Source organism: Melanotaenia boesemani, chromosome 13 (assembly GCF_017639745.1).
Source record: "Melanotaenia boesemani isolate fMelBoe1 chromosome 13, fMelBoe1.pri, whole genome shotgun sequence".
NCBI lineage: Eukaryota > Metazoa > Chordata > Actinopteri > Atheriniformes > Melanotaeniidae > Melanotaenia > Melanotaenia boesemani.
The window spans coordinates 17,119,324-17,146,639 of NC_055694.1; the positions used below are offsets into that span (position 1 = coordinate 17,119,324).

The 27,316-nt window shown below is 38.9% G+C and overlaps 3 protein-coding genes and 1 long non-coding RNA gene across 8 annotated transcripts in view; 1 reads left to right on the forward strand and 3 right to left on the reverse strand.

Annotated features, from left to right (window-relative positions):
• atf7a (activating transcription factor 7a) lies at nucleotides 1-17,114 on the reverse strand. Its single transcript, XM_042004620.1, has 12 exons — nucleotides 17,013-17,114; nucleotides 11,285-11,356; nucleotides 8,580-8,676; nucleotides 8,277-8,389; nucleotides 7,725-7,889; nucleotides 7,363-7,511; nucleotides 6,183-6,276; nucleotides 5,976-6,095; nucleotides 4,843-4,992; nucleotides 4,387-4,575; nucleotides 3,864-3,969; nucleotides 1-2,731 (listed from the first exon to the last, which is right to left on the reverse strand). The coding sequence occupies exons 1-12, from the start codon at nucleotides 17,094-17,096 to the stop codon at nucleotides 2,499-2,501; spliced, it is 1,572 nt and encodes a 523-aa protein (XP_041860554.1). The 5' UTR covers nucleotides 17,097-17,114; the 3' UTR covers nucleotides 1-2,498.
• The window catches only part of LOC121652080, a 19,840-nt gene continuing 5,837 nt past the window's right edge, over nucleotides 13,314-27,316 (forward strand). Inside the window, exons 1-2 of the long non-coding RNA XR_006012556.1 lie at nucleotides 13,314-13,324; nucleotides 15,412-15,417. This is a non-coding gene — a long non-coding RNA (uncharacterized LOC121652080). The remainder of the gene's footprint in view (nucleotides 13,325-15,411; nucleotides 15,418-27,316) is intronic.
• Nucleotides 18,256-22,353, reverse strand: asb8 (ankyrin repeat and SOCS box containing 8). Of its 4 annotated transcripts, none has more exons than XM_042004621.1 (4): nucleotides 22,047-22,353; nucleotides 21,047-21,223; nucleotides 20,848-20,952; nucleotides 18,256-20,257 (listed from the first exon to the last, which is right to left on the reverse strand). In XM_042004621.1, exons 2-4 carry the CDS (start codon nucleotides 21,173-21,175, stop codon nucleotides 19,622-19,624), a joined length of 870 nt encoding a protein of 289 aa, XP_041860555.1. In that variant the 5' UTR covers nucleotides 21,176-21,223; nucleotides 22,047-22,353; the 3' UTR covers nucleotides 18,256-19,621. The 4 variants fall into 4 exon arrangements, with proteins under 4 accessions (XP_041860555.1, XP_041860556.1, XP_041860557.1 ...); XM_042004622.1 differs by lacking the exon at nucleotides 22,047-22,353 and adding an exon at nucleotides 21,851-21,997; XM_042004623.1 differs by lacking the exon at nucleotides 22,047-22,353 and adding an exon at nucleotides 21,717-21,811.
• Nucleotides 22,768-27,316, reverse strand: part of LOC121652076 (la-related protein 4) — a 17,885-nt gene continuing 13,336 nt past the window's right edge. For both annotated transcript variants that reach the window (XM_042004618.1, XM_042004619.1), the window contains 5 exons: nucleotides 26,411-26,465; nucleotides 26,151-26,309; nucleotides 25,918-26,057; nucleotides 25,616-25,817; nucleotides 22,768-25,266 (listed from right to left, as the gene is read on the reverse strand). In XM_042004618.1, coding sequence (XP_041860552.1) covers nucleotides 24,874-25,266; nucleotides 25,616-25,817; nucleotides 25,918-26,057; nucleotides 26,151-26,309; nucleotides 26,411-26,465 — 949 coding nt within the window. In that variant the 3' untranslated portion in view covers nucleotides 22,768-24,873. The remainder of the gene's footprint in view (nucleotides 25,267-25,615; nucleotides 25,818-25,917; nucleotides 26,058-26,150; nucleotides 26,310-26,410; nucleotides 26,466-27,316) is intronic.

A 27,316-nucleotide genomic window follows, 5' to 3' on the forward strand; every position in this document is an offset into this window, starting at 1 on the left:
TAATGTTCAATAAACTGTAGGTTCTTTAATTAAAACTGCAGCACTGTAAGTGTTCACGGTATTCCACTTGGACATGCATGGAAAAGTAGATATATTCATATAGTACAGATATGTACAAGATATATTCTGAAACCAACAGTCTGACAAAGGGAGTGTGAAAAACGATATGTGCAACTTTCACATTGTTGCAATTTTTCACTTTACTGCTTCTTTCATAAAAATCCTAATAAAAAAAGGCCCAAGACATTATGTAAATTGACCAATTAAAATAATAAGTTAGACAAGGACATGACCAGATTCACCTTAAAAGGTGTAACATGGGTGGTAACAAATGTTTTAAAAAGAGTGGAGATTTTCTTTAGAGGAAACAAACCAACAAAATGACTTATTTTGTTAAAGAAATTAGTCTCAATATTCATCAGTACAACCGAAAGAATGAGAGGTCATGTAGTGCTGAAAACAGCACACACACACACACACAAAAAGAGAGGTGCTCATGACACAAAATACACAAAAGCATGATTGCTAAATATAGTTTGAATTTTCATTTCATATGAACAATCGTCTATATGGGACTACTAGCTAGATATAGTGCCAGCGAGTACAATAAAATGCCACGGTCACCATTGGGACTGTAGGATGAGAGATTCAGTCAAAGTTTAAGGTTTTGACATCTTGGGGGAAAAATGGCCAAGAGGACAGAAGAGCTGCAAAAACTTAAACAGATGAACAGAAATACAAAGCAATTCAATAAAGCAAATAAATTTCATTAGTGCATACAGACATGTCTTTATAATAAAATCTGAGAACAGGAAGACAGAAATGTATGAGAAAAGCAAGAAAATCAGACAACTTGCTTCAAAGTTTATGCAAAATATATTTTGCTAAAATATTGGTGAGATTTCTAAAGAACTGGAGCTTTTTAGAAAGTCACAAGACCTTACAGCTTCTGTTGCAAATAATGTCTTTGCTGCGTTTCTCCACCAGATGACAGACATGAACTGTAATATTAAAAATAGTATTCTGTCAATTGAACAGACTTGAAGGCTTTGAGAAATCTTTAGCTAATTACCAGACCTTTTGTTCCTTGTTGGCTGTATTTCATCTGAACAAAGCATATATAAAAAGCTCTATAAAGGCTGAGTAGTTTTTCAAATCAGCAAATCTCCGTACATCGATGTGGGGATATTGGAGGCACCCATGTGGTCTTAAGGCAAAAATCATCAGGCATTGTGTGTGAATCTAAGTGCAACTAACAAGCAGTGATATACTGTGGGCTGTGTTACTTTAACGTCTGCATCACAAAATAACACTCAGGTTATTTGCTTCCTGTCTCAAAACAAGTACCAAGTGGTCTTTGGAGATTCAGAGATTTGTTTTGTTGTAATTATGGCTTAGTTTAGTTTGGTACAACAGACACAAACAGGGTTCATCGGACTTCCAAGAAGCAGGAAGGACGTCCTGAGAAGTGTGACAAGAACAGTTAAATGAAGTCCAGGGACAACACAGATAAAAACAGTTATAACAGTGAAAAGGCTGCCAACCTACCAACCAGCTGATCAGCTTATTTTCACACTTAAAAAATATGTGAAGAATGGGAGAAACTCAATTCCCTTCAGGCTAGATGACCACATTTGCCAACGAACAGAATTGAAGCCATAATCAAAGTTATTTATTTTTTTTTTTTGTTCTGTGGATTTGTAAGGATGTGCCAATTAGATAAACAACATAGCTGCAGATACTTTATCAGAACAGAACACTCAATTAGAAAAAGTAACATGCTAACAATCCAACTTATAATGCATCAGATCAGGAGTAGCCGTACTGCAATGTTCTGGTATATATAAATATAAAATCACACACAGTTAATACATTTTATCATAGAGGGGTGTATATGAGGTAAAGTTTTTGGGTCCATGTTGACATTACCTTGAGGTGGAACCATTAGCAAAAGGTCTGAGTAAAGTCAGAGAACTATATGAAGATGTGCAGGGACGTATGCTGTAATGGCATGAGTGTGGCTAACATGTCGAGAAGCGCGAGGCACTTTTCCCTGCTGAGGACTGTGACAAGCCGTGTGTGTTTTTTGGTATCTGATATGATAAAAATGTTTATGTGATGCCTGTGTGTTTGAAACAGTGTACAAGTGTGGTATCAGTTCACATAGGAAGTTCCTCATGGCAGATTTACCGGCGCAGTCCTTTACAGTCTGAAGAGGAGTCATTTTGACAGGTGAGGAGAGATGAGCAGGAAGGCAAAGGGGAGGGATATTGGAGTCCAGCCCCTGTAGTCTATGGCAAAAGTCAACAGGAAGCTCTCTCAAAAGTCTCAGTCCATTACCAGAAGGCTGCTGCTGAGCGCCAGGCCACAGCATGATGACTCCGCAGGAAGGATAAAAAGAGAAGCGTTGATGGTGGAGATGTGAATTGATGACTTTTAAAGTTGAAGATCGTCTTTTCTACCCCTGGGTGATGTCTGGGTCGTGGTGACACTGCTCATCATCTGGCAGCAGATTGAGACTGTGCAGCCATGATAATGTGAGAGGGTCCACTCTCAGCCCTCTGCTGCTGGCCCATTCCTGCCAGCACAGACATGGCCATGGCCTCAGCTGCTGCCCTTGAGTTAAGGCCGTTTTGACCTGCCGAAGGGCTGGGCGCCAAAGAACTGTGCTGAATCACTGGGGCTGGGGAACCTGTAGGCTCTGAGGTGTCTTTCATGTTCTCCTCTGCAGCTACAGAGAGAAAAAAATAAAGGCAACACATGTAATTGACAAACAAATATAATTTGTAACCTTGAACTCCCCTCGATAGCGACAAGATTTTCTTTGCAGTCTATAAGTTTAAAAGTAACATGTATTTTCTTCCTAACATTTTCATCATCATTCATCAACACAAATGGAGATACCCATCTGCGTTGCTCAGCCCGCGTAGAAGGACTTGTTCTCAACACAGACAGACATGCAGTCCTCCAAAAACATAGCCCTCATGTGGTGGTCAAATGTTGACTGGTCTGAAGTTAGCTTGAGTCCGGAGGGACCGACTTCAGCTCACAACTACCAATTTTACAACGAAGAGAACAGAGTGCCAGAAAGCTAAAGCACTAACAACAGCACTAATACAACCAATAGCAGCTAAAGAAAATAAATGAAATAACCAGAGCTAAACAACCAACAATCCAGAAACAAAAATAAAACAGAAATATTGCTCTTCTGATAAGTCACCAAATTTAAGTAGTATGTAGTCATGTAGACAGTTCAGGCTAATATCTCGATGTGGTTGAAGATTTTTTTTTTTATAGTAAACACTGTATAGCATAATACAGATTGGTAATGTGAAATTAAACATGTTTTACAGGTGTAGTTCATGTCAAATCCCACTAAATTGTAAGGTAAGCTACTTACCTTATTATGGTGGCTACAAACATTCATGATGACGATAAAGTCACAATATCAACATACGTTTGAAATAAATATATTGCTATCAGATTAATTAATCTATTAATTAATTTAATAATGTTTTGATGTAATCAGCAGAGATCAAATTACATAATGTGTATTATTAACGTGTTGATATTTTATCCTTTTGATATCACAATTATTATCAGTACCTGTATATTTTGATACTCTTTATCTCACTTTAGCTAAACAGATCTATACACTCTACATCTTTGATGGCTCATATAAATTAAGCTGCCACAACGTCAGATATATTGAAGCTCACCAGCTGGTACCAGCTCATGGACAATCAAGCTGAAAACTTTCCTGAAAAAATTCCTGTCATCAGCTGATCAATTAGTGTGTCTCTATGACACAGATTCCAAAAGACGTTTCCTTTAGGGCATTCTGTGTCTGTGTAGGGGTTCACCTAAGTAGGCAGTCTTCTTTTGTAGGGTGGTTACAGGGCAGTCCTTGTGGGCCAACAACAACTGCTTCAAATGAGCCACTTCATTCCTTAAAAGTGACACCTCATTCTGAAGAGACAGAAAATCAGGCCGATCAACAATTTATGTAACCGTTATACTGAAAACAAATCACAACAGCAACAAAACGAGACTAAACACAAATGCTGACAAACTAATTCAAAAGATTTCCAAGCTCTCTTCTTTCAATAGTTTTTTTCTGATGTTTAAACTGTTGTTTTCAATGCATGAGAGCTGGAAGAGGGTGTGTAGGTGTACTGCATAAAAATATTCAAAAACCACAAGATAACATAATGAAAATGTTAAATAAATCAGAATGGGTTTAAAAATGAAGGCTTAAGGAAACATTACCCAGTATACTTTCTAAATAATAGAATATCTTTTAAACTTTCCAAACTGGCTGGAAGCTTGTAAGCTTTAAACTAACATCACATTTCATCTTCGTCCACCCACTCCAAGCCTACTCACCGACAGTGAGACGTTCAAAGTGCTGAGTTCTTCAGCCTTCTTCTCCAGAGAACAGACCCATAGCTTGCGTTTCTGTCTGCAGCGAGATGCCGCTGCCCTGTTCCTCTCCAGAAAACGCTGCCTTCGCTCATCTGGGTCATCATCTGCCGTCCGCCGTCGACGCCCACCTGTAGGCTGTGCTGGAGATACCTGGAGGGAGAAGAGGGGAAGAGGAAACACACAGGCAAGGGGAGCGGAAGAGAGGCGAGAAAGAAAAGGGAAGTCTGAGTCACAGTTTCATTATTTAAAGCCACTACACATAATAGTCAGCTAAGCACAAGAAGTAACACCCAAATTTTCTGTAACTCAAATAGGTTACCTGCCATAAACTCAAGAAGGTTTTGCTCACTTTAATTTGGTTGTTAAAAAATTACATTGGCATGGTTGGAATTTGAGTAATAACATTTAACAAAGTACCTGAGGTTGTGCAGGTGATGGTGCGTCTGGCTGCTGGACAAGAAGCTGGCTCTGCTCGGCTTTTTGTGGTACCATGGGGCTACTGCCCATGGCCATGGCTCCCATACTGTGTCCTGATGGGCTCTGCTGGGAGAGTGCAGCCTTCAGACGCTAAAGGAGACCAACCAAATGAACAATATTAATAACAAGTACATGATATAGTGTTCACAAAACAAAGTGATTGTATGAAAAAGGTATAAAAGCAAGTGCTTATTTCCTGCATAAAAACCTGAAAGTAGTCGGTCAGAATTAACAGCAGCGGCAAAATGACATCACTGTAAAAGCTTTCTGTTAACTCCTGAACTTAATGACAATTTCCACATGAATAACTTGGAGTGAAAGTAAGTGGATTTAAGCTAATTTCACATATAGCCTAAAGTAAGCTGTGGAACAGACTAATGTTTGAGGAAAAATTATTTATAGGGGCAAAAGCCTGAATTCTGAGAGGAGCAAAATTAAAATAGTTTGCTTTCAGCAACACACTCATGTGACATCTTGATTTAGCTCAACCTGTTTGTACTGGCTTCAGTTCTGGAGGCTTTACTCGTCCTTGGAACAGTTTTCAGATGATGTACCACAACGTTTATGATGCTGCTTTGTGATGGTGTTTTTATCCAACTTGCAATGATAATTTGATATCAACTGACTGTGGCCCTAAAAGTATAAAGGTGATTAACAGCTTATTTACATATTCATCACCACCGTTTAGCATTAAGAGGATCACAACCTGTCAAACCTGTGAAAACAAGCTAACCTCTAACTAACATTGATGATTTTCCACCTAAGACTAAAGCAGCAGGAAGTCTGTGTTAAAGGAGGTAAAGTTCATACTTCGTATGAATTAATGCTAGAAATTATAACTACAGTCAGTGTTATCAGAAACGGTAGAAAAATATCTTCATACACCGCTGGGTGTTTGGGAGTCTCATAAATCTATTACAAACTGTGTTGTCAAAGTTTAATGGTTAAATAAACAAGCTACAGCAGTAAAAAGTCATATGATGAACAAACCAGAACAGACAAAGTCTGGAGGGTATAGCTGGAGACAAGAAGAACAGAAAAAGATAAAAATAGAGAGCTAATGTAGTGCTGACCATCTTGGCTTCTGAGTGGATGCTGTAGCCAGAGGGGGAGTTAGAGCCGCTGCTGCTGCCTCCCAGAGGAGGACCGGGGATCCCAGGAATGTTGGGCACCATACAGATGGGTCGAGCCAGCTGGAGACCATAAATGATGTAAAAATAAATATTGATCAAAGTTAACCAACTTCTTCACAAAAAAGATGAGAACCAACTCTGCCTTACATTAATGACAGAGGGCATCTGTACGGGACCAGGTAGCACGGGCACTGCCTGACCAGAGGGAAGCATCATCATCGGGTAATGGCTGGTCGGTGAACTAGACAGGCAGACAATAGAGAACCGATTTAGTGATACTTACATAAATGATGGTTGTTTGTCTCAATTATCTGTAAAAGGTGTTCGCTGCCTTTTGCTCAGTAGCTGCTAGGATAGCCCCTCAATGAACCTGCATTGGGATGCGCAGGTATGTTTTTATGTATGTAATGGATGGATGGATGGAAGCTGAAAAAAGCAGGTATGCAAAATCGATGGATGTCTGAGACAGAAGTTATTTAGCAACACTAGTGTTCACAGCAACAAACCGCACAAACACCACCTGTAGTAAGCCTTTTTCCAGTTAATAAGCTTTTGTTTTGGCTTATCTTTAATTGCATATTCTTACCACGACACCTGAGTGTACACAGCTTCCTTAGCATGCTGAGTTTTTGGCTTGTGTTAATATAAGAGGTGAAAAAAGAGGGACCAATTGCAGTGAAGGATAAAGGACAAGCAAGTACTGAAGTTTATCAGCCACCAGCAATTCACATTACAGAGCAAGCAAGTGGCAGCAAAGAGGTCGAGAGGGATGAGTAGATTCAATAGGAGCTGGAGGTTCAACAGCAGAGGAAAGAGAAATGTTCAAACGTTACAGGATATTTGCAGTACAGCTAATGTGAGCAATGGATCCCAAAGTCCAGACCTCAGTGCTGAAATATCATAAAAATAGCTAAATCCTTTTTGAAGCCATATTGCAATAAAAATAATGTCAATAAAATTATTGATAATGATGAATAACAGTGTTATTTTTACAATCCTGTCCATCAAAATGACACCCAGCTATTTTGTCACATCTACGTTTGTATCAGCAGCACAAATGCCAACAGAAAAAAGCCCTTGAGGGTATGTACTGTAGTTCTAGTGAGACTTCAACAGTTTCCCGTTACCATCTGAGTTTCCAGAACTGCTTGGTCTCAAAGCAATGTGTGGGATATTATCATATTAGAATTTATATAGATAACATAGGCCTAATGTAGCCCATAGCCCCTATTTTAAAAGGGCTTTAATAATGTGTATACTTAATTTTATGGGATGAGATGGACTGAGATTAGCAAAGCTCATGAGTAGGATGCTGAATATAACTCACCCCAAAGTGCGATTTGAAGGTGGTGCCTGTGTGATAACAGAAGTGGGTGACGGCATGGTGGGATGGAGAGCATCAAAGCCCAAATGTAGAGGAAGGGAACCTGGACGCACAATAGTTGGGGTAGGAGCTGAATTCCTAGGTGGTGTGTCCTAGAGGATGACAAATGCAGCAATGTAAAGCAGTGTAGAGGTGTAGATGGTTATTTTTTTCATGTCTGTCATTGTTAGAAAAATGACAAAACTAGTATTCACAACCAGCTTCTTTGTGAGGCTGTAGCAACAATGACAAACCAGAGCTTTTCTGCATTAATAAGGACACTTTGAACAGTCATGCAGTCCCTCTTCCCTCCATTTTTGTAGTACCTTTCCTTTAACTACAGGCTCTTGGTAGCTGTCTGAATTCCCAGATATAGATTCAGGGCTGCCTGGTGGCGAGGAATCAACCTCTACAGGTGCCTCCTTTTTCACCTTCACATCTGATGGCGTCTGAAGACTCATATCCAAAGCCACAGTGTTGGCAGAAGGGAGCTGAGAAGTGACAGAGACATAAGTTCACATGATTAATGGCAGTGTATGAAAAAGGAAGTTGGTATTTTTCTCACAAACCAAAGACCCACAGTTTCACTTTATGAAACATTATTTCAAGTGCAATAAAAAACTGAGGCATCTAAAAAAATCGATCTCGTCAAACTCCGGCAACAGTTGAAATTCTAATGATGCACAAATAAAGTGTGCAAGGCAGGAATTTCAAGCTGCAGTTTTTGACTTAATCAGCACTTGAGGTAAGAAAAAAAGGGAAGTAAAAAGACATTTTTCCCTTCATGGGAGTCTTTGGTGAAAATTCCTCTGGTGTCTGAACATAGCATTACATGTTATAACACATGCACAAAGTCAACATCCCCATGTCCAACTTACAGAGTTCTTGGCCCTCTTGTCTTCATCATCTTGTTCGAAAGAGCTGTCCAGCTCATTAAAGAGACCAACTTCCTCGCAGTTCTTCAGGAAGCGTGTGGGAGTAGGTGTCTGGTCTGGGAAAAGCAAGGACAATGAAAGTGATGACTATTCTAAGCAACACTATCACATTTAGCTCACACTTGAGTATAGAAAGCCATGTGATATACAGCGTTGGAACACGCTAACATTAAGGTATGCTAAACAGTCTTTTTCTGAATTATAGGAGACAATATTCGTTAACATGGTGCAGTGAGACAACAATACCTGCAATAATAACAGAGTCAGTCCTGGCTGGTCCAAATTTCAGAGTCATCTCATGCTTGTGTTTGTGTACCGCCAAGTGGTCCTCATTAGTAAACCTCTGGAACAATTGAACAAGAAGAAAAGAAGAAAGATAAGTCAGCCAAGAAGTCACTGTAACTGTGTCCTGGTGACCTGAGGAGATGAGCTTTATTGCTTTAACCCAAATATCATATTTCAAAAATCACAGACAGATGTAATACAGAACATGCAGTCTGTGGAGTAAAATTATGTGACAACCCACAAAGAAAACTTTATCTGTGGTGTACAATTCCTGCCTTGTATAGGCCTATTATAGCCAGAGGATAAAAGTTCAAATAACCTAACACCAACTAAAATTTTCTATTTACTAGATAAAGAGCTAGTGTGTATGAAGGCTAAAATCACTTTAAAAAATGGTTAAAAAAAAATAGAAGGACACACAAAAGACAATAAAGAATGAGCAGCGTAATGGGCATAAAATACATTTAAAAATAAAATGACACATTAAAAGAAAGCTTACAGATGCAAGTTTAACTCACTGTTGTCAAACTAGTTGGTGTGTAAAACAAAAGGATACTACAAACTGTGGCTCTGCATTTGTCCATATTGTGTTACTTCCGATCAGGTATCCACATTAGAAGCTACAGGAGGTCTAGCACCCGAACACATCAGACAAAAATACCAAAGCACTAACTGCCTTCCTCTCAGACATGGAACGTCTTCTTTTGAGAAGTGGCAATATGATTCACTGAGATGTAGGAGGAATAATCTTGGCTCTGGCATCGGCCTATTCACCATTCACTGCCGCCTATTTTAGGGTGCTGCGTTGCAGTTGCGAGTTCAGTCGTTGAGAGTGAAGTGGAAACACAGTCAAGTGTCAGGAGCCTTATTTTTAGCCCGACCAGAAAGCATCACCAATACAACTGTGTGTCTCATCTGTCTCTTTCCTCTGAACGAGGCGACTAGATCTTGTGGAGGAAACTATCTCAGACTAATCTCCCAGTGTGAAATAATGGCAGCTAGGATTACCTTTCCTCATGCAATAAATACTGGGCATCATATTAACAGGGCGAGCTGTTGTTGTCGTTGATGTTAACTTGGTAAAAGGAAAACCCTGAGCAAAGCCAGAAGTCAATCATCCATGTTCTATTATGGGCATGATTCAGACTTTCCTGGTGGACAACTGCTGCCTGTAAAGGGCAGCAGTAAAAAAGCATTTGGACATTTAGACCTTGTAACATTAAGGATGTTCTGTATCTAACACACCTATATATCATCACAGTGGTATTATGACATCCTTTAAAACGTGAATGCATGACATGTCTAGACACAAAAACAATATTAAATGGTCAATTTTTTTAGTTGTGCTTAACTATTCAACAGAGAGAATACAAAATAAAAAAAAGTAAAGATATATAAATATAACTGGCTTTATATTTAATGCAGGCATCTCTTGGTCAGCTAAATAATAATGTTTTAATTAATCAGCTACAGAAAATGATCTTTTACCCAAATAGAGCTACAGGAAATTTATGTTAGATGTCAAGAAAATATATATTTAAAAAAACAGTAAAGTTTTTGTAGCCAAATTTGTTTAAATAAAGGTAAGGTTAATTTTTGGTTTTGATAAAACGGGAAATTTAGCACCAGGCTACAACTCCAGATCTGTTTAGTTTGACACTCAAACAACACTGCTGGCAGGGCCACATCTGCAGACCTGCTCCGTCATCAGCGTCACTTCGCCTCAAAAAGCTCCTGTGCTGTTGCTTTAACTGTTTACTAAATTAATAATGGTATTTTAAATTAAATATGCAGAGTATTTACTTGCCAAACAAAACATGGAGTCTCCTGGTGACCATGATGTTTAAGGGAGAAAAAAAATAACCAAACTGATCATTTATTTATTGAACATGCATGCTTGATTGCTTTACATGACATACTGTTCATACCGGAAACACATAAGATGACTTTGGAACAGACAATCAAGTCTTATAGTTGCCAAATGTTTTGTAAACTCATGAACACTTTCTTCCTGCAGACCCCTGGTGAGACAATACAGAACAGACCCTAAAGACATCAACTGAACACTGCATAAGACAGCTAAATAAGCACAACCTCAGATATTGTATTTCCTGTGTTGAATAATAATCAGCCCCAGAATTTACTTCTTCTAATTTATTCTTCTTCTTCTTTTCTACAATGTAAAGCCAAGCCCCAACAATGCACCGTGTTAGTAGCATGTAAGTGCACTACTGGCAATCAGCTGAGTCACTGCCATGGCTCAAACCTGTGTCTGCAGGCGCTTCGAGTCAGCAGTGACAGGTTGAAACAATAACTGTGCTCTGATTACTCACTGGAGCTTCCAGTGAGTCATTGCAAAAGGAGACAGAATTGTCTCACAACAGCATGCAAGGTAGAACGTTACTAGTGTGGTGCTCATGATAGATGTTGCATAATTCAGTTAATTTGCTTGTGTTAGATAAGAGAAGTTTTTTTAAGAAGAAAAACCCAACACACTCCTCTAAAATCAAGCGTACTTTGAAGAACATGTTGTACTTTTGGATTAATTTCTAAAAGAGGTAAAATATTTTAACATACAAATAACTGTCTAACTCTGGAGCGTACACTGAGTCAAGAAAAATCCCATACTACACACACATCCACACACAAGATGGGAGAGTACTTACCTGTCCACAGCCAGGAGCGTTGCACACAAAAGGTCTGTCATCCCCCATTTTTACAAAGAGCTTGCAATGTAACTGTGGTAGAGGAGAAGAGGAGAACATTGCTGTGGCTTTTCTAGATCTGTGAACTGGCAAATCCTGAAAACAACAAAACAGGGATGCTGTGGCTTGTAGTCTTTAGTCTGAGCAGGAAGCCGAGTGCTATTTAAAAATAACCCTGGCACAGAGGAAAACATGCACAGAGGCAGCAAGAAGAAGTTTCCCTGGTGATACTTCCTTCACACAGAGGGGCTTCTGGTTGGCCAATGAGGAGCTGCTTACAGGAGAGAACGACAGCTACCGTGTACACAAACGCATCTCCCTCACCATGTCCTGTTCCCTCTTTCTCATTTGCCTTCAATTTCAATCCCTCCTCTTCTTACCACTCCCTCTCTTCACCTCTCCAGCCCCTTTCAACCTTTATCCTTCTTGTGGCCTTCATCTGGAATCTCCTGCTCTGATTCAGATGCCTCAGTTTGCCCACAGCCTGTTTCAGTCCTCTGCCTAGTACATCTCTGAGGACTCCCATGTGAGTCCACAGCAGAGACATCTTAAACTTCAGAGTGCCTGCTCAGACTGATCTAACCACCTCACTCGTGTCAAAGGTTAGGTTTGGAACTTGTTTTATTTTTGTTTGTTTTTTTTTTAAGATAATAAAGTGATTGAAGTCACACACCAAACATGCAGGCAAAATCTAATATTTAGAAAAGATATATCTTTACTCAGTACATGACGATAGCAATGTTTTCATAGTTTCAATATGAGCGCTGATATTTTCTTTAAAACGTTTATAGTAGTGGCAGTGATGGGGTGTCTGAGTAAACAAGAATAAAAAGGCGGAGGTGTTAAATTCTTATTTGACTCAATTATAACAGTCAAATAATGAAAAATGGGAAGTGAAAAGTTCTGCTGCAGGTTAAAGCGTTTTGCTCATCAACTCTATATTACTTGTTTAGTGTTATCATAATTTACCAAACATTAACATACACACACAGTCTGAAGCGTCCACACATCCGTCTATAATTTTTAAAACAGATTAAATTTTTTTGAGTCATTGGTTGTGCAGAACCAAGAATGTCATAAAAACAATATAAAGAATACACGTTTAATCAAATCATGGAAATGGTCTTCTGTATAGTCAGAAATGCAACAATACTAAAGTTAGCCTACACCTTCAAACAACAGGGATAATCCCTCAGATCTTCTATCAGCTGATGACACTATGTTGTTTTCTTTGGTGGCTGAAGGCTTGTTTTACTTTAATATGCATAAATTGTTTTTACCATGTAAAGCTCTTTGCGTTGCCTTTGAAAGGACAAGCACTTTATAAATAAAATTAGTTTGATTTGATAGCATATTAGATGAACCAAGAATTTACATTTTTTAACACTTAAAGAATCTAAACGGCCACAAAAATCAACTGTACTCTCTGAGGAAGCTTTCTGTGAGCAATTCTTTTTTTTTTTTTTTTTTTATGACGGATGGATGGATGGATGGATGGATGGATGGATGGATGGATGACGTTTAAAAAATTAATCAGAAACATACTAACCTAAGCCTAAGACAAGATAATTTTACTGTTTATACATTTTAATCAAAGCAGATATAAACGATCCACTGTATTTAAACATATGTAAATATTAATGGTGTATACATGGGATATCTACATTTGCTGGCTAGTTGCAGAATATAATCACAAAAATTAAACAAAATAATCTAAATTTAAAAAAGAATAACAAAACCTAAAATCCCTGCTGCGTTTATATAATGGTCAAAAAATCTCAGCCATGATGAAAAATACATTAGATGTCCCCTGAAAATGATCAGTTTAATTGATTTATTCATTAATTTGAGACAGATTAAACTATATTTCTTAATTCTGTTAAAACTGAGACATGAAATGTAGCCCTGTTGGACATTTGAACCCACAGGAAACATGTCTAAAGCTTTCTACAGAGCTCCAGTGCTGTTGTAAAGAGTTACACATGCACAGGCTCCTGTTTGGTTTCTCCTCCTGTTATGACCAGCTGAAATGGCATAAACTAAACTGAGCATGGCTCGCTGCATCCATCAGCAATTCAACCCTAATCCCATCTCAACCAAGCCACCTGACCCTGCACCGCTTCTGCACAGCTGGATAAAACTCCTTGTAAAGACAAACTGAAAGTTTAGAAAAATAACTCATTAAAATTAAATCGGGAAATTGTTGAGATGGAAGGGACAGACTGACATGAATGTTTTAGCACTCTCAGCTGGCCCAAAGTGACGTCTGGCAGCTATTACGCAATTTAATCCCATTGACAGCACAGTGACCACCAACACGCATCAAACACCTTGTTGTGTATTAAAAAAATAATAATAATGATCAAAGAAACACCTGTATACATTCTTATCAATAAGGTTTGGCTCATGAATGTGTGCTGTTGTAAACAGAGATTATATCCAAATATACTAAGAATAAAATGTACATCCAAGATGTCTTTTCTGACTTGCCTCTTAATATTTCACCTTGTGTTAATTTAACATGGCAGCTTCTGTAGATCGCTGGTCTAACTTGTTCTTTATTAGCTTTAAAAGCTGTTTTAAAGCTCCAATATACAGTGATTCAACAAACTAGAAAACAATATGAATCTTTAAAAAAGTTATTGTAATACCACTAACCACAATAACTTCTATTGTTTCTATTTTATCGGTTTATAAAGTTGCCTAACATTATTGAGTGGGACAGATTATTCATTACTTTGGCCAGGCATAAATGTCTGAAAGTTTTCCCAGTGTTGAAGTCAGTATATTTTCCTCCTTCCTCCCTCCATTTCTCCCTTTGCTGAGGACAGCTGCCCCTGAGCCAACACATGATTACTGAAGCCTTGTGCTGGAATATAACGCTCTCCCATGACGCTGAGCTTGTAACGGGCCAAACTGTTCTGTCTTTCAGCTCCACATTTTAACGAGAAAATGGCTTTGAATTGTATTTCCAGGCAAAATCTGCTCTTCTTTGTACAGATCAAAACGTCTCTAAAGCAGAGCAGTCTGGAGTCTTTCGATTGTCCCATATGCTCAGGACTAAAGCAACAGGTCAGTGCCAGGGCCCTCACAAAGTGCTTCCAATCCCTTAAGTCTATTTGTGCAGAGATGTGTCAGCAAACGAGATACTCCATCTAGCTCGTTATGCCGAGGGTGTGGACTGAGTGGGGAAATGGACACATCTGGCGTCAAGAGTGGGAACAGATTTCAGAGTTTACATCTTACTAGAGACATTTAGACATTAACTTGGCTGGCTGGCACCAACATGAAATGTAGAGTTTGATTTTGTGGAAAGTACATGATAAATTGCAAATGACAGGGATGGAAAATGCCATTTGTTGTCATAGCTTCTCATCCAATATGCAAACCTAGTCAAAACAGATGTGTTAGGTCTTCAATATGTATGAAAAACCAATGTATCGTGCCCAGGGTCTTCAAAAACTGCAGCCCAATCTAAAATCATCTGCTACATTGATTTATATGTTGACAGAAATACTGCTATTAATTTGTGATTTGCTTGTCAGATGCATGTTACTGAGCGTAAACTCTGTGAGTAATTTAAGAGTTGACAGTGTTAAATTTTACTGCACTGTGTAAAATGTCTGCAGTCCTCAACCATGTGAGACACAATAAATCAGTCAGCTAGTTACAGCACTCTTGATGCACATCCCTAATATTCATCAAAGGCCTTGATATCAAGTCCACCTGTTTTCACCTCCTTTCATCCAAGGTGACATGGAAGCGCTTAAAAGTACCCTAATTCCTCTCCCTCTCATTGAGCTGCTGCCAAAGTCTCAGTGTTAACTTGGATTTCTCCAACTCAGCAGGTGTAGGGGAACAAGTCCCAGCTATAATCAGCTACAGCAATCCAGTGTTTGATGCAGCCTGCTAGGAAACTGTCTAAACAAACTGTATTAATAGCTCGCACTGCAACCATGACGCTGGAATCTGAGGCTTAAATTGCAAGAGGGTAGGGGAGACCCCTCTAAAAGAAAGAGAAATAAAGGGTTGGGGGGGGGTCGACAAATTGCTAAACAGAGAAAGATAGAAAGCAAAAATGCTGTCAGCGGTTGGTAAGATCACTGATCTGTGCAGGATCACAGGTTAGGTCTGAGCTTTTAAGACAGAAGATCTAGGTTGTGACTGGGTGTGTGCAACAGCCAATATGTTTTTATGTAAGCAAAGCGAACACAAGATATAGTAAATGGAGCAAATGAAATCCTATATCCATGTCTACATAAATAACAAGACATAAGAGATAAATCCATATCAAGCTCGCCAGTAGTTTTCTAAAATTATATCGGAAACACTACACAGTTGTAATTTATGTGCTGAAATTTTAACTGTATCCTGCTGTTAGGTTTTACTTTTATAACTACAAATTCAGTAGAAAAATACCACATTGCCAGATATTTTGTTTTTACATCAGTGGTACAACTTTGCCCTACAGCCTATACTTAATGCTGTATAGGATTAACAAATATATAACATAAATCCTGAAGTTTCAATAACTGACACTTCAGCAAAACACACAAAAACACACCTAAAAGCTTACTTTTATTTTCATTTCCCAATTGCATAATTTACTTTTGCAAGAAGCATTTCTATATTACACGCTTCTAATGTGTTTTTTTCTGAGTGTGTCAAGATGTTTGGATGTACAGAACATGCTGTAGTTTTCTCTGGTAAAACCCTTCTCTAAATGGTGGAATGAAGTATACCTCTGCCAAAAACATGACCTACATTCCTAATGAAGGTGTTGACATGCATGGGGATACGGATCGTCGGGCGTTCAAGAGTTCAGATTGCAATACTATGGATATCACTACTACTTGAGACGTTGAGTTCTTTTGAGGTTCTTCTTGCAGACCAAAAGTATTTTTACAGTATATTCGGCCGAAAAATAAAGAATCACGGCAATATCTTTGCAGAGATCCAAGCATGCAAAAGTGTCGAATGTCAAATTGAACCCCAAAGTCCCGCAAACTTTAGTTCCTTCTACCAGGCAATTGTGACTGGATTGTAAAGGTTTCTCTCTCTTATTTTTTTAAGCCTCCATTACCTTCTGGCTGCAGACTTAGCCCTGCCTTTTCCCGTAACAAGACCGCCTATTCTTTGCGGCAATTGGCCATCAGCACATCAATCAACAGCATCTCAAATACGCATAGCTATGGGCCCTGTCAATAACAGCAGCGAGATGAACCTTATTGGTTAAAACCACGAAATCAACTTTTTTTTTTCTTTTTTTCAAGCAAAACTAATGGCTAACTGCAGAGGCTAGCGTCAAAAACAGGCCGAAGGCTCATAGAAAGTGAGAAATAACAACGATACTAACAGTTTCTGCGCTGACAACAAACACGGATAAAAACTAATTTAATTATAAACACAAGTGAGCCATTTTAAAAGGTACAAAAGATCACCAAAATCACAATAGCAGAAAAAGCTAGCAGTTAGTTGGTTAGCGTACTGACACTTGAGTGCAAAGCGAGACAGTGGATCCGAATGAAACGTTGTAGTTAACCTAACAGTTTTGACCATTACAGAAAGGGAAAGATTTAATAGTCGTAAGTACTAAAAAGTGTCGAGCCCAGCGCGTATTTGTAAGAATTTAGTGACGTCGACATGTCTTTGACTAGTTTAGAGGTAAATAAATAGTTTATAAACTCACCCTTGCGCCCCTCTCTCTGGCTCCCCTCTCCTCTCTTTTGGAATTTGACACTCCCCTCGATGAAGAGTTATCGCGAGAATTCATGAGCTATCGAGACACAGTTGACTTTCAACTGTTTTGTCTTACCTGAAATCAACTTAGTAACTTCTGTAGTGACATAAAAGATATATTAAAATGTAATCAAAAGTTATTGATTCTGCATGTAGCACATGTTTCTATTACATTTCAGGCTGAAACGATACTGGAAGTTATTAAGTATCAGTTTTTTAAAAGCTCATCTTCTCTAAGGTTGTGATTATTGTTTTCAGCTGCTTTTATAATCACTCCAAATATTTCCCCTTTTCATTCCGACCCCAGAGACACATTATAGCATGGCATATAATATATAATATAAACACCATCAGACACATAAAAAGCAGCATTAATAGAGATTATGCTATGTGAAATCATTTTAGTTGTTTGAAAATGCATAGTTTTGAATAAAAACCTTATGTCATCCGAGGCCAGCTTTACTTTAAACTTCTATTTTTCTCCCATTACAAGACCTGTACATTTCATTCACAGCAATCTCACATACCATTGACTGTGAATTTAGAAATACAGCTACAGAGACCCCTAGTGGATCATCTGAGAATTTAATATGTTCATACAGACCTCCGTATTCATGAGAAGTAGTTAAAGGTACAGTCAGCAATTTCATTGACTTGTGTTTTCCAAACGATGGTGTTAACTTATGCCTCTATGTTTTTCTTAACAAAAGAAAATACATAAAATAAATTTAAATTTCCTGCTGCATCATAAGTAGCGGCCCATTAAACATCTTTGTTCTAGAGAAAATTAGGTTTTCTTCAACAGGTTATTAGTGCAGTCATTTATGTATATTTCTTCTTTATAAACATTGTTGAATAACACTGATATAGAGGGGCATATAATAGGCTTTAGTGAAGATGTTTTATTATATCAGAATAAAAGCACAGGTTCAAATAAAAATGTATAATGACTATCTGGCTTTAGCTTTACGAGCTGGCAATGTGCATGTTAGTTCACCAAAACAGAGCTATAGATCGAACTATTAAAAACACCATTGCTTTTCTTCTAATGTGCTGTGAAAGAGTTCGTGTCAATAAAACATCAGGCTGTGATCAATTATATGAATATGGGAGGAGAATTAAGGTGACTGTAACTAAAATTTATAAAGAAGTGTAATAACATTTTTGTGAGTAAAATCCAAGAGAAAAAAGTGGACCAGAATAAAAAGGCATTTACTTGCTGTATGTTGACAAAGAAAAGAAGCACCTTCGTTGATGAACACAAAACATGATCATGGGGATTTTTTTTTTTTTGTTTGTTTTTTTACATCTGCAGAACAGGCAAACAAAATCAAGCACAAAAAATGGTCAGATATTAGACAGGTCTCAAACACACTTGCATTTTACAACCTCATTTTGTGGGTTCTTAAAGGACAAAAATCAATATTCACACCATTTCATGGTTATAACACTTCAACACTAAATTTAATAGAAAGTTATTATCATTTTGGACCAATGAGCACCTTTGAAAACTTAAAATTTAGCAGGTTAAGACTGGAAACATAATTGTAAAAAATAGAAAACAAGAAAGCCTTCATACCAACTTGGCAATTGGAACTGCACTCCCCAATGAAATAAGCCCAAATAAATAGTGAATCACATATGACAGAAGACACGTTGACATTACCTTTGTCACAAGTGAACATTTTCAGAAGACTAACTGGCACATTTTGTGAAACCAATAATATTCAGTAACCTTCTGTTGTTTCTACAGACATTGTTCCCATCTGGCACTGTTCTTTTCTTTACTCCCCAGGTGATAAATATTTTTTTTTTATTATTTATATCTTTTTTTCCATTTGGTAGGTAATGCTGACAAATAGGTGGATACTCAAACTTTCATACAAACTACTTCAATACATCTGTTCCTTTGCATTATCTGAGGAACTGCTTCTTTTAACAGATTTACTAGACAGCCTGAATGAACGCTACTCTCCTTTATAAAAAATATGTTCAACCTAAATTTTGCCACAAGCATTGATTTTGAACTAATTAATCTGTTTTTGTCCACAATCTCTGGGGCCAAAATAGTAATGATAACATTAAGCTTGCTAAATTGTTCAAAGCGGTGGTTTCTCTTCATGAGTACAATTAGAGCAGGTGGATGATTGGACGCAACTTGTTTAATTTCTATCTATTCCTATGATAAAGTCAAGAAATTCTGGTATGATCGTTCTTTTATGTGCTGTAATAAAAGTGGACAGAGACCCCACTGCAGGTTAATAAAGGTGCAGGCTTGATCCCTCACATTGAACTGAACAAACTTACCAATCTTCACTAAATTACTGCTCATTCGAATTATGTGCAACTACCAAATAGAAGGAAAAAAAGACAGAATTTTGTTAACCTGTTTGAGTGTATGTAACTGAATTAGTTTGCTAGAAAGCTTGATAAGCAAGGGGCCATTGTCAGACTTTTTCCTGTGAATCAGTAGACACTCCTTGCCAATAAATGCAGTGTGATGAGCTGTCTTATCATTATCCAGTGAGGTCAGAGAATAACCAGTTGGCTTCATCATCATCAGTCTCTCAACAATAGATATTCTTTGATGGTCTCTGGTAAAGGAAGCTCTTTCACAGCAGTGGGCAGGAACTGTACCCCAAGACTCTGCCGCACAGCACAGCGTGCTAGAGAGCGAAGTGTTGGAGCCTGAGCCACCATGTTAGTGAGCCTTGCCAGCAGCTGGGGATCTCTACTTAGCTCCCTGGGAAGGGTGCCGTCGGCCCGTCGGATCTCAAACCGCCCTGCTGCTCGACACAGCAGCTCCAAACACTCTTCCTCCTGTTCAGTGCCCAGTCCCCTGGCCAACAGGGCCACCAGTCGGGAGATTGGGGTCTGGCCCTTCAGGTTGGTCACATGGACCTGAGCTCCATATTCTAATAGAACTTTGACACTCTCCAGGTTACCCTTCATTGCTGCCCAGCTCAAAGGTGTGTCATTATTATAGTCCCGGGCATTGGGACATGCCCCACTCTCCAAGAGGGCCCTCACGCACTCTGGGTTATCTTTGAAGGCGGCCCAGTGAAGTGGGGTGTCCTTGTTGCCGTCCAGGGCATTTGGCTGGGCCCCATACTCCAACAGCAGCTCTACGCAGCTCTCATCCTTTTCTGCAGCGTAGTGCAGTGCTGTACGGTTATAGCCATCCAAAGCATTCACCTAATGAGGAAATTAAATTTGCTGAGTGGCCTTTGTCTGGAAGAGTTAACAACTCTTGGATCCCAAACTGAACTGCATTTTACCTCATCTTTGTGTAGCATCAGAAATTAAGTTGGACAATATAATTCGGAAATAATAATTTTATAAGACTTTGTTGCGTTGTTTAAATGAAGGGTGAAACAATTAATGTAGGTTGCTGATCATTTTATACACCCATAATGAAAACTCAAAAACTGCTCACAATGATGTCTTAAAAAAAACATTTTTTGAATTTTGCTTAATCCTGCGTTTTATAATCCCCACAGACAATATTATATATGTGGAAATATCTGAATTTGTTTTAAGACACATTGTCACTTACTATCTACAAAACAGACACTTTATACTCAATCATACATAAATATCAGGATCAGTAAATGCACTTTCATAATCTTTTACTAAACCTCTGGTATGGAATTAAACGCAGAAATGTTTAACTATGTGGTTTGACTTTTATTTTAAAGGATCTCTTCCTAAAAAGCTATAAAATTAATCTAAAACTTTATGGTATGACACGGAAACAGAATCAGTAAGACTCATCTATAGCATACCTCTGCACCCTTCTCTAATAGTAGCTCCACACAGTCTGCATCAGCCACCATACAGGCACAGTGCAGCGGTTTAAGTGTGCCATGCATCCGGTTGACATCAGCTCCCTAAGGAAAATAGGAGATGATAATGATAATAATACATATAGCACTTTAGGCACATTATTAATTTCAGGTGTAATAGGATAATGAGTTGGCTTACCTTACGAATAAGATCCTCCACATTGTCATGTGGGAATGAGCGGATGGCTGCAATAGTGCGGATGAGTCTCTCAGACAAGGAGTACTTACTTTGAATACTCTGCATGATGTACCACATAGTAGAGCTCATATGTAACAGAGGACCATGGCACCCGGGCAGGGGTGACACTTCAGCACACTGAAACAAATTTTCCAAAAAGGTGGTGTTAAAAGGTGTTAGATGTAATTGCATCTTAAAATATTGAAATGAGAAAATATAAAAAATAAGAGCAATAACGTTTTTCGATAATGTTTTTCACGTACATCTTAAACCACTTAATTAAGATCCGCTGGATCCTTTTCTTTTGTGTTTTCTTGTTTTCTTTCCATTTTCTATTTGCATATTTTAAAATGCTTAATGGCACCATAGGAATTGGCACAGACTGAATTGGAGAACAACGCCCATGTTAATCCAAACATTAAATTCCATATACTATTTATGAAATTAATAATTTTATTTATCCCAAAAAAATCTCAAATTAGCATTGGTCAGAACAAATGTACATTTTTCGAGTAAAGGAATATTATCAAGACATCTAATGCTGCGGCTACTGAACTAAGCTAGCTTTTAAATATCAGTCACTCGCTGCGAAACAATGTAAACAAACGAGTAACACTGACAGCTAACTCACTTGTCAGAAACAAAACTGCAGCTAAAACTGCAACAGAGATGTCCGGCCAACATTAAATGAGACTTTTAACGTTATGACACAAATCTTGTAAGAAGCAGGCGGCGAAGGTCTGGTTAAAAGAGAAAAACTGATACCTGGGTACATAACTGGGTACATTAGGATCCAGTTAGCTAGCTGCAGGCTAACGTTAGCATCGAGCTTCGAAAAAACAATCGACAACTGGAAGCGTAAAAATCCAATGACACAACTTTAAAACACTAGCAAACATACTCTGATATTGCATTAGCACCAACGATCGAAAAAAATACCGATGCTGATTGGATAACGTACCGGTTACAGACCACGGCTTGGAGGTCTTGCAGGCTGCCGTAATGGACTACTAGCTGCTAGTTTGACACAAACATGAAGCGTCACGCGACCACGCCTTCTGTCGCCTCGAGCCGTCACAAACCTAACGTTATCGGATTCTTCGATCCGGAGCTCGTGTTCCCTTTATTTTCTAAAACCATGGACATGTTCAAGGTCTCACTACAGGTTACGTCCTTGCTTTGCATACTGACACTCCCAATATAGGCATGTATGGCGGCGGTACAGCGGGTATCCACCGTCCGGGCATGCCACGAATACTTTCAGTCCATGTCCATGTTAAGCAGTCGGCTGAAAGACACAGCGGGCGATTAGGCTGGGGTTTACGGTGTTCAGCGGAACAGTAGTTCCCAACCAGTTGTATTACCAACCTCGTCCTCTGATATCGGATCTCAGTTAATTACCCTCCAAATGGACAGCCAAGGAATTCATCCAGTTATCGTTGATTTTTGGTTTTCTAGAATCTGCTGTTTTATTTTCTTTACAAAGTTTTTTTCACAACGAAAATTTTATTTTTTTAACTTATTTTTCAGATTAATATCCATCTTTGTGGAAAAGTCATTAAAAAACAAACAAAAAACCCCTCTTCAAATTAATTAAAAGTACATTTTACCATCTACTGCATGCGTGCATACATTATACGTACAAAACTGTTATTAGCCATAATAAACGTGACACTGGAACGCCAAATCAAAATAATTTATTTTTGGTGACATTTCATACAGTTCTAAGATTGTGTCTCAAACACTTTGTTGATCCATTACTACATTTCCTTTTGCCACCCCAACCCAAATTTAAAAAAAAAAAAAAACATATTGCAAGGGCAAAGCAATTTCTGTAGGTATTTGCAAGCCTGTCAACATCAACCATAAGCATTCTAAAATAATTTCACATTACTTGAGTACGATTCTCTTTAAAAACAAGTTAGTGCATTTATTTAATTAAACTAAATCACTAGCTGCTCATACTCATTGCTGAACAAAGGAGAAAAAAAAGAACAGCCAGAGTGATTGGGTACTTGTTTACTGCATTAATAAACCCAAAGTCAATGCTTCAATTATTTTTTTCTCAGCTGACATCTCAATCAGTATGGTATATAAATGACATATGCCTGGTTTTATTCTGCCAATGCGATTTCACACAACTTTGGGGAAACCAGCCTACCAAGATTGGGAGAAAAGCGTTGCGCATTAGAATTAAAATAAATAAATTTAAAAAGCAATACATACAGTGAGTCAAACTTTAAATTCTAAGTCAACCTGTTTCAAACATTTTATAAAAGGAAAAAAAAGCCAGCAAACTCACCCTAAAGGAAAAAAAAACAAAAAAACAAACTGATACCTGCTGTCAAAAGCCTCCCTCTGTAAATTTTGAACTAGAACAATTACATTCTCCCGCACACATTTCTAGTGAAGGGTTATTACAATATAGCATAGGCAACTACATCTCTACAGCTTTTCAAAAATCCAGTTCCACTGAGCCAAAAGTTTCCCCAAGACTAAATTATTTAGCAGACCTCATCAATAAAAATCTTATTCTAGCTCTCTATGATCGTAGGCAGCTGGCACATAGTACAAGAAAATATTCCATTTTCTTTTTACCCACGACTTGGCTGCCAGATAGTCTGTAGCTATCACCCTTAACTAACGGCACTCCTCAGTCGATTTTCTGACATGATGCCACTTTTATGAACAGTTCACAGATATAAGCATAACCTGGATATCCTGTGATGATATAGAAAAACCAAACCTCACCTGAAGCACCAGGCACACTGAACAGTCAATTCTTAGCTTCAACCTATACATTTTTTTTTCCATGAAAACATCAACCTATCACCCAAACAAACATGTAAACAGAGAACCTGACTGATTATCAACATTGACAAAGTTCTGAATGCATTGCAGTGGGTAGACTCAAAACAGTTCAGATAAACAGAGATAAAACTTAACATGAAAAACTTTGGACCAGGCTAGAAGGTTCACTGTGGCTAACAAGCCAGTGAGCGCTCCATAGAGCATTTCAGGCGCAAACAAAACCACACAGATGACTGTGGCGCACATCGACAGTTTCTGATGTCTGACTTATAGCGTTTAAGCCAATCATGAACCAGGATCAAAACACCACCAAAGAATGCATTTCATTAATATACATAAGACCACACTGTCCAGATTTAGGACAATGATTCAGTATCTCTGCTGTAAAAATCATCCATTTCATTACATCGGTACAACAGCACTCTGCAACACTTCATTTTGCTTAACAATCAATGCATACACAGACATCAGTCAACCCTTCAGTCATACTTGCAACCTAAGCACAAAAAAAAAAAAAATATCTGACGTATTGTTGCGAGTTAGTGATATCTTTGTATATGTACATGACATATATGCATGTTCTTTTCATCTTAGTGCATATTGTTCTTGCAGACGAACATCAATTCTTTAAAATTAAAAAGGTAGAGGGCCATTTACGTGGCCCAGCATCCCACCTCTCCCTAGCAGAGCATAAATGAACAGCCTCCACATAAATCACACTTAAATTCTTGTAAGCATAATGTCAGAGGCCAAAACAAGATTTCTGTTTCCTTTTCAAGTCGCTCATCAATGTTCTTCAAGTGTCATTTTGCCCTTAAAACCTGGATGTCAGTCCTTTAAAAGCTTTTCTTTGGACAAGTTCCAGGGTGGGAAGGTGGCTACCATAATGTTGTTGCTTTTATGTTATTCATTTTTATATAATTATATATATATCCATGTATATATTCATACATCTTTTTTCTATTCATTTTAAGGTTTTACTTTGGCGATACTGGTGGGATGTTCTGCTCTTTGCCAGTGTGTCTGTAGCCCCCCTGAGGGGAGCTACGTCGAGCTGGGGGTGGGCGCCGCTGGTCCCGGAACTTGAGGCCCCCTGCGCCCCTGGGGCCATTGCTGCGGTAGTAACCTTGAGAGTCACGTTCCCGTGGTGGCCGGCTTTCCTTGCACTCCCATCCCCCCTCCCTGTCATGGCCTTTCTCTTGCTTGTCTCCAGAGCTACTGCTGGAGCCCAGCTCTTCAGCCTTGTTCACACGCAACTCGCGTAGCGGCTGGCCTGATGGCGTGCCAGAGGAAGCTGGAGCAGGGGCTGCAGGGGGAGGGTCCTTGGGTGGCCGTTGGCACACTTCGGCATAGCTGAGTTTACGGGGTTCCTGAAGCATGGTAAAGGGGAGAAGGAGAGATTCACACTTTAAAAACTTGTAAAACTCCAATTAATACACTAAGTGTACACTAAACAATATTTTCCAGATTCTTCTGGTCAAACCCTCAGATCTCATAATCTTGATGCTCATTGGGCTAGGAGTGAAAGTTCTGGCCTTGGAAGGAAAGAAAAGAGAGAATAAAAAGTAGGAAACAACAGAGGAGAGGAATAGATGAGATAGAGATGAGAGCCAAAGCCAGGTACTTCACTACCTCACTTCCCCTCTATGCGCAAAAGATCTCATCATCAGGAAGACAACAATGCTCAATTGTTGGCAGCCAAAGACCCAGATCCTTTACCTGTGCAGGCGTGGCAATAGTGGATGTAGGAGGAGTCGTCGTGCTGGGAGTCCCTGGTGTGGAAGCAGCAGAGCATTGAGGCCTGGAGCTAGGCACAGGCTGTGTGGAAGAGGAGTTGACGGTAGTTTGAACTGGCGTGCGTGGAGTTACTCTTAGAGCAATTGGCTCTGCACGTTCACCCCTCTTCTCCTGACGAGCCACGCTGTCAGGACAAAAGGTCAATGCAACAGTTTAAGATTAATAAGTAAAATTAAAAATAAAGTATGCTCAACTTGTACTTGGAATTATGTATTACATCATACCTGGGGCCCTGGGGCCCGAGTGGTTGAGTTGTGGATTTTGTGGCTGTTTGGGAAGGACTCGACACAACCACGACTTCCTCTGAAGCTGGGGCCTGGCCTGAACCTGGGCTTACAGTGGCTTCTTTATTTGTTTGTTCTGCCTGTAAAATGCAAGGAATCGTGAGAAACACAATTTTAAGTCCAGACTGCAACAATCCTAATAATAAAATAGACATTTATAAACTGTTTCTTACCTTGTCCCGGTACAAACCACGTACAACATCCGACATTCGGTTTTCTAGCACTGGCTCTCCTTGCGTGCTCACCACACAGCCAGGCAGAGGTGGGAAATTGGTGGCAGCCAAGTCAAACTTGGGTGGAGAAACCTTTACCTCGGCTAAAGGAACAGGCCTCTGATGAAGAAAAATTGGAACAGAGTGGACAAAGATCACAATATGCGTCAGACTCTTAAAACAATGCACATGTTTTGTGGAGGTGAGAAACTGCCATTTACCGCATTCCGCTCGTCTTCTCGCCTCCTCCGTGTTCCTCTGTATGTTGTGCTCCGTCTGAAATGCACATAAATGTCAGAGACTCTGCATCATTCAGCGTATTTGCGTTCAGTGTGGTAGCCTGGATAATTTGAATCCCCAGATCGTGATTTTATTTATAAGCGTTAATTAATTGAAACTGCATTCTGACCTTTCTTACGTGTGCAAGTACGGAATAATTTGAAAGCTAAAATAAAAAAAGTAGTTTACTTAGATCACTGTGTGTGTTTGTCAGATTTTAAGATTATTTTCAAAACAGAGATTTGTGGCATCTATGTATGTAATCTATACATTTATTTAACTACAATGCCAGTTCCAAGAAGAGCTGGGTAAAATAGAAATCAGTCAGGCAAAGAAAAAGCCATATGTGAACTCAATCCAGAAACACCACCATCTTCTCTAGGCTAAAGAGTTTTGTGGTGAGATGAATAAAAATTTGATATTCTTTCTTGTCCTGTAGAAATAAGAGGACAGGGTCAACCTGGCTTCTTATCAGCAGACAGTTCAATAACCTGCATCGATGATGGCACGGGGTTGCATTGGTGCCCATGGTGTGGGCAGCTTATACATCTGTGAAGGTTCCATAAATCCTGAACAGTGCATAAGAGGTTTTAAAGCAAATTGTGCTCATATCCGGACAAAATCTCTTTTAGGAAAGGCCTTAAATATTTCATCAAGACAATACTAAACCACAAACTGCATCCATCACAGCAGGATGGCTTTTCAGGAGAAAAGTCCAGGTGCTGCACTGGCCTGCCTTTAGTCCAGACTTTTCACCAATAGAAACATCTGGTCTATCCAATCACATTTAAACTAAAAATCCAGCAATGAATGTCCAGAACTATTAAGCAGCCAGAATCATGCAACAG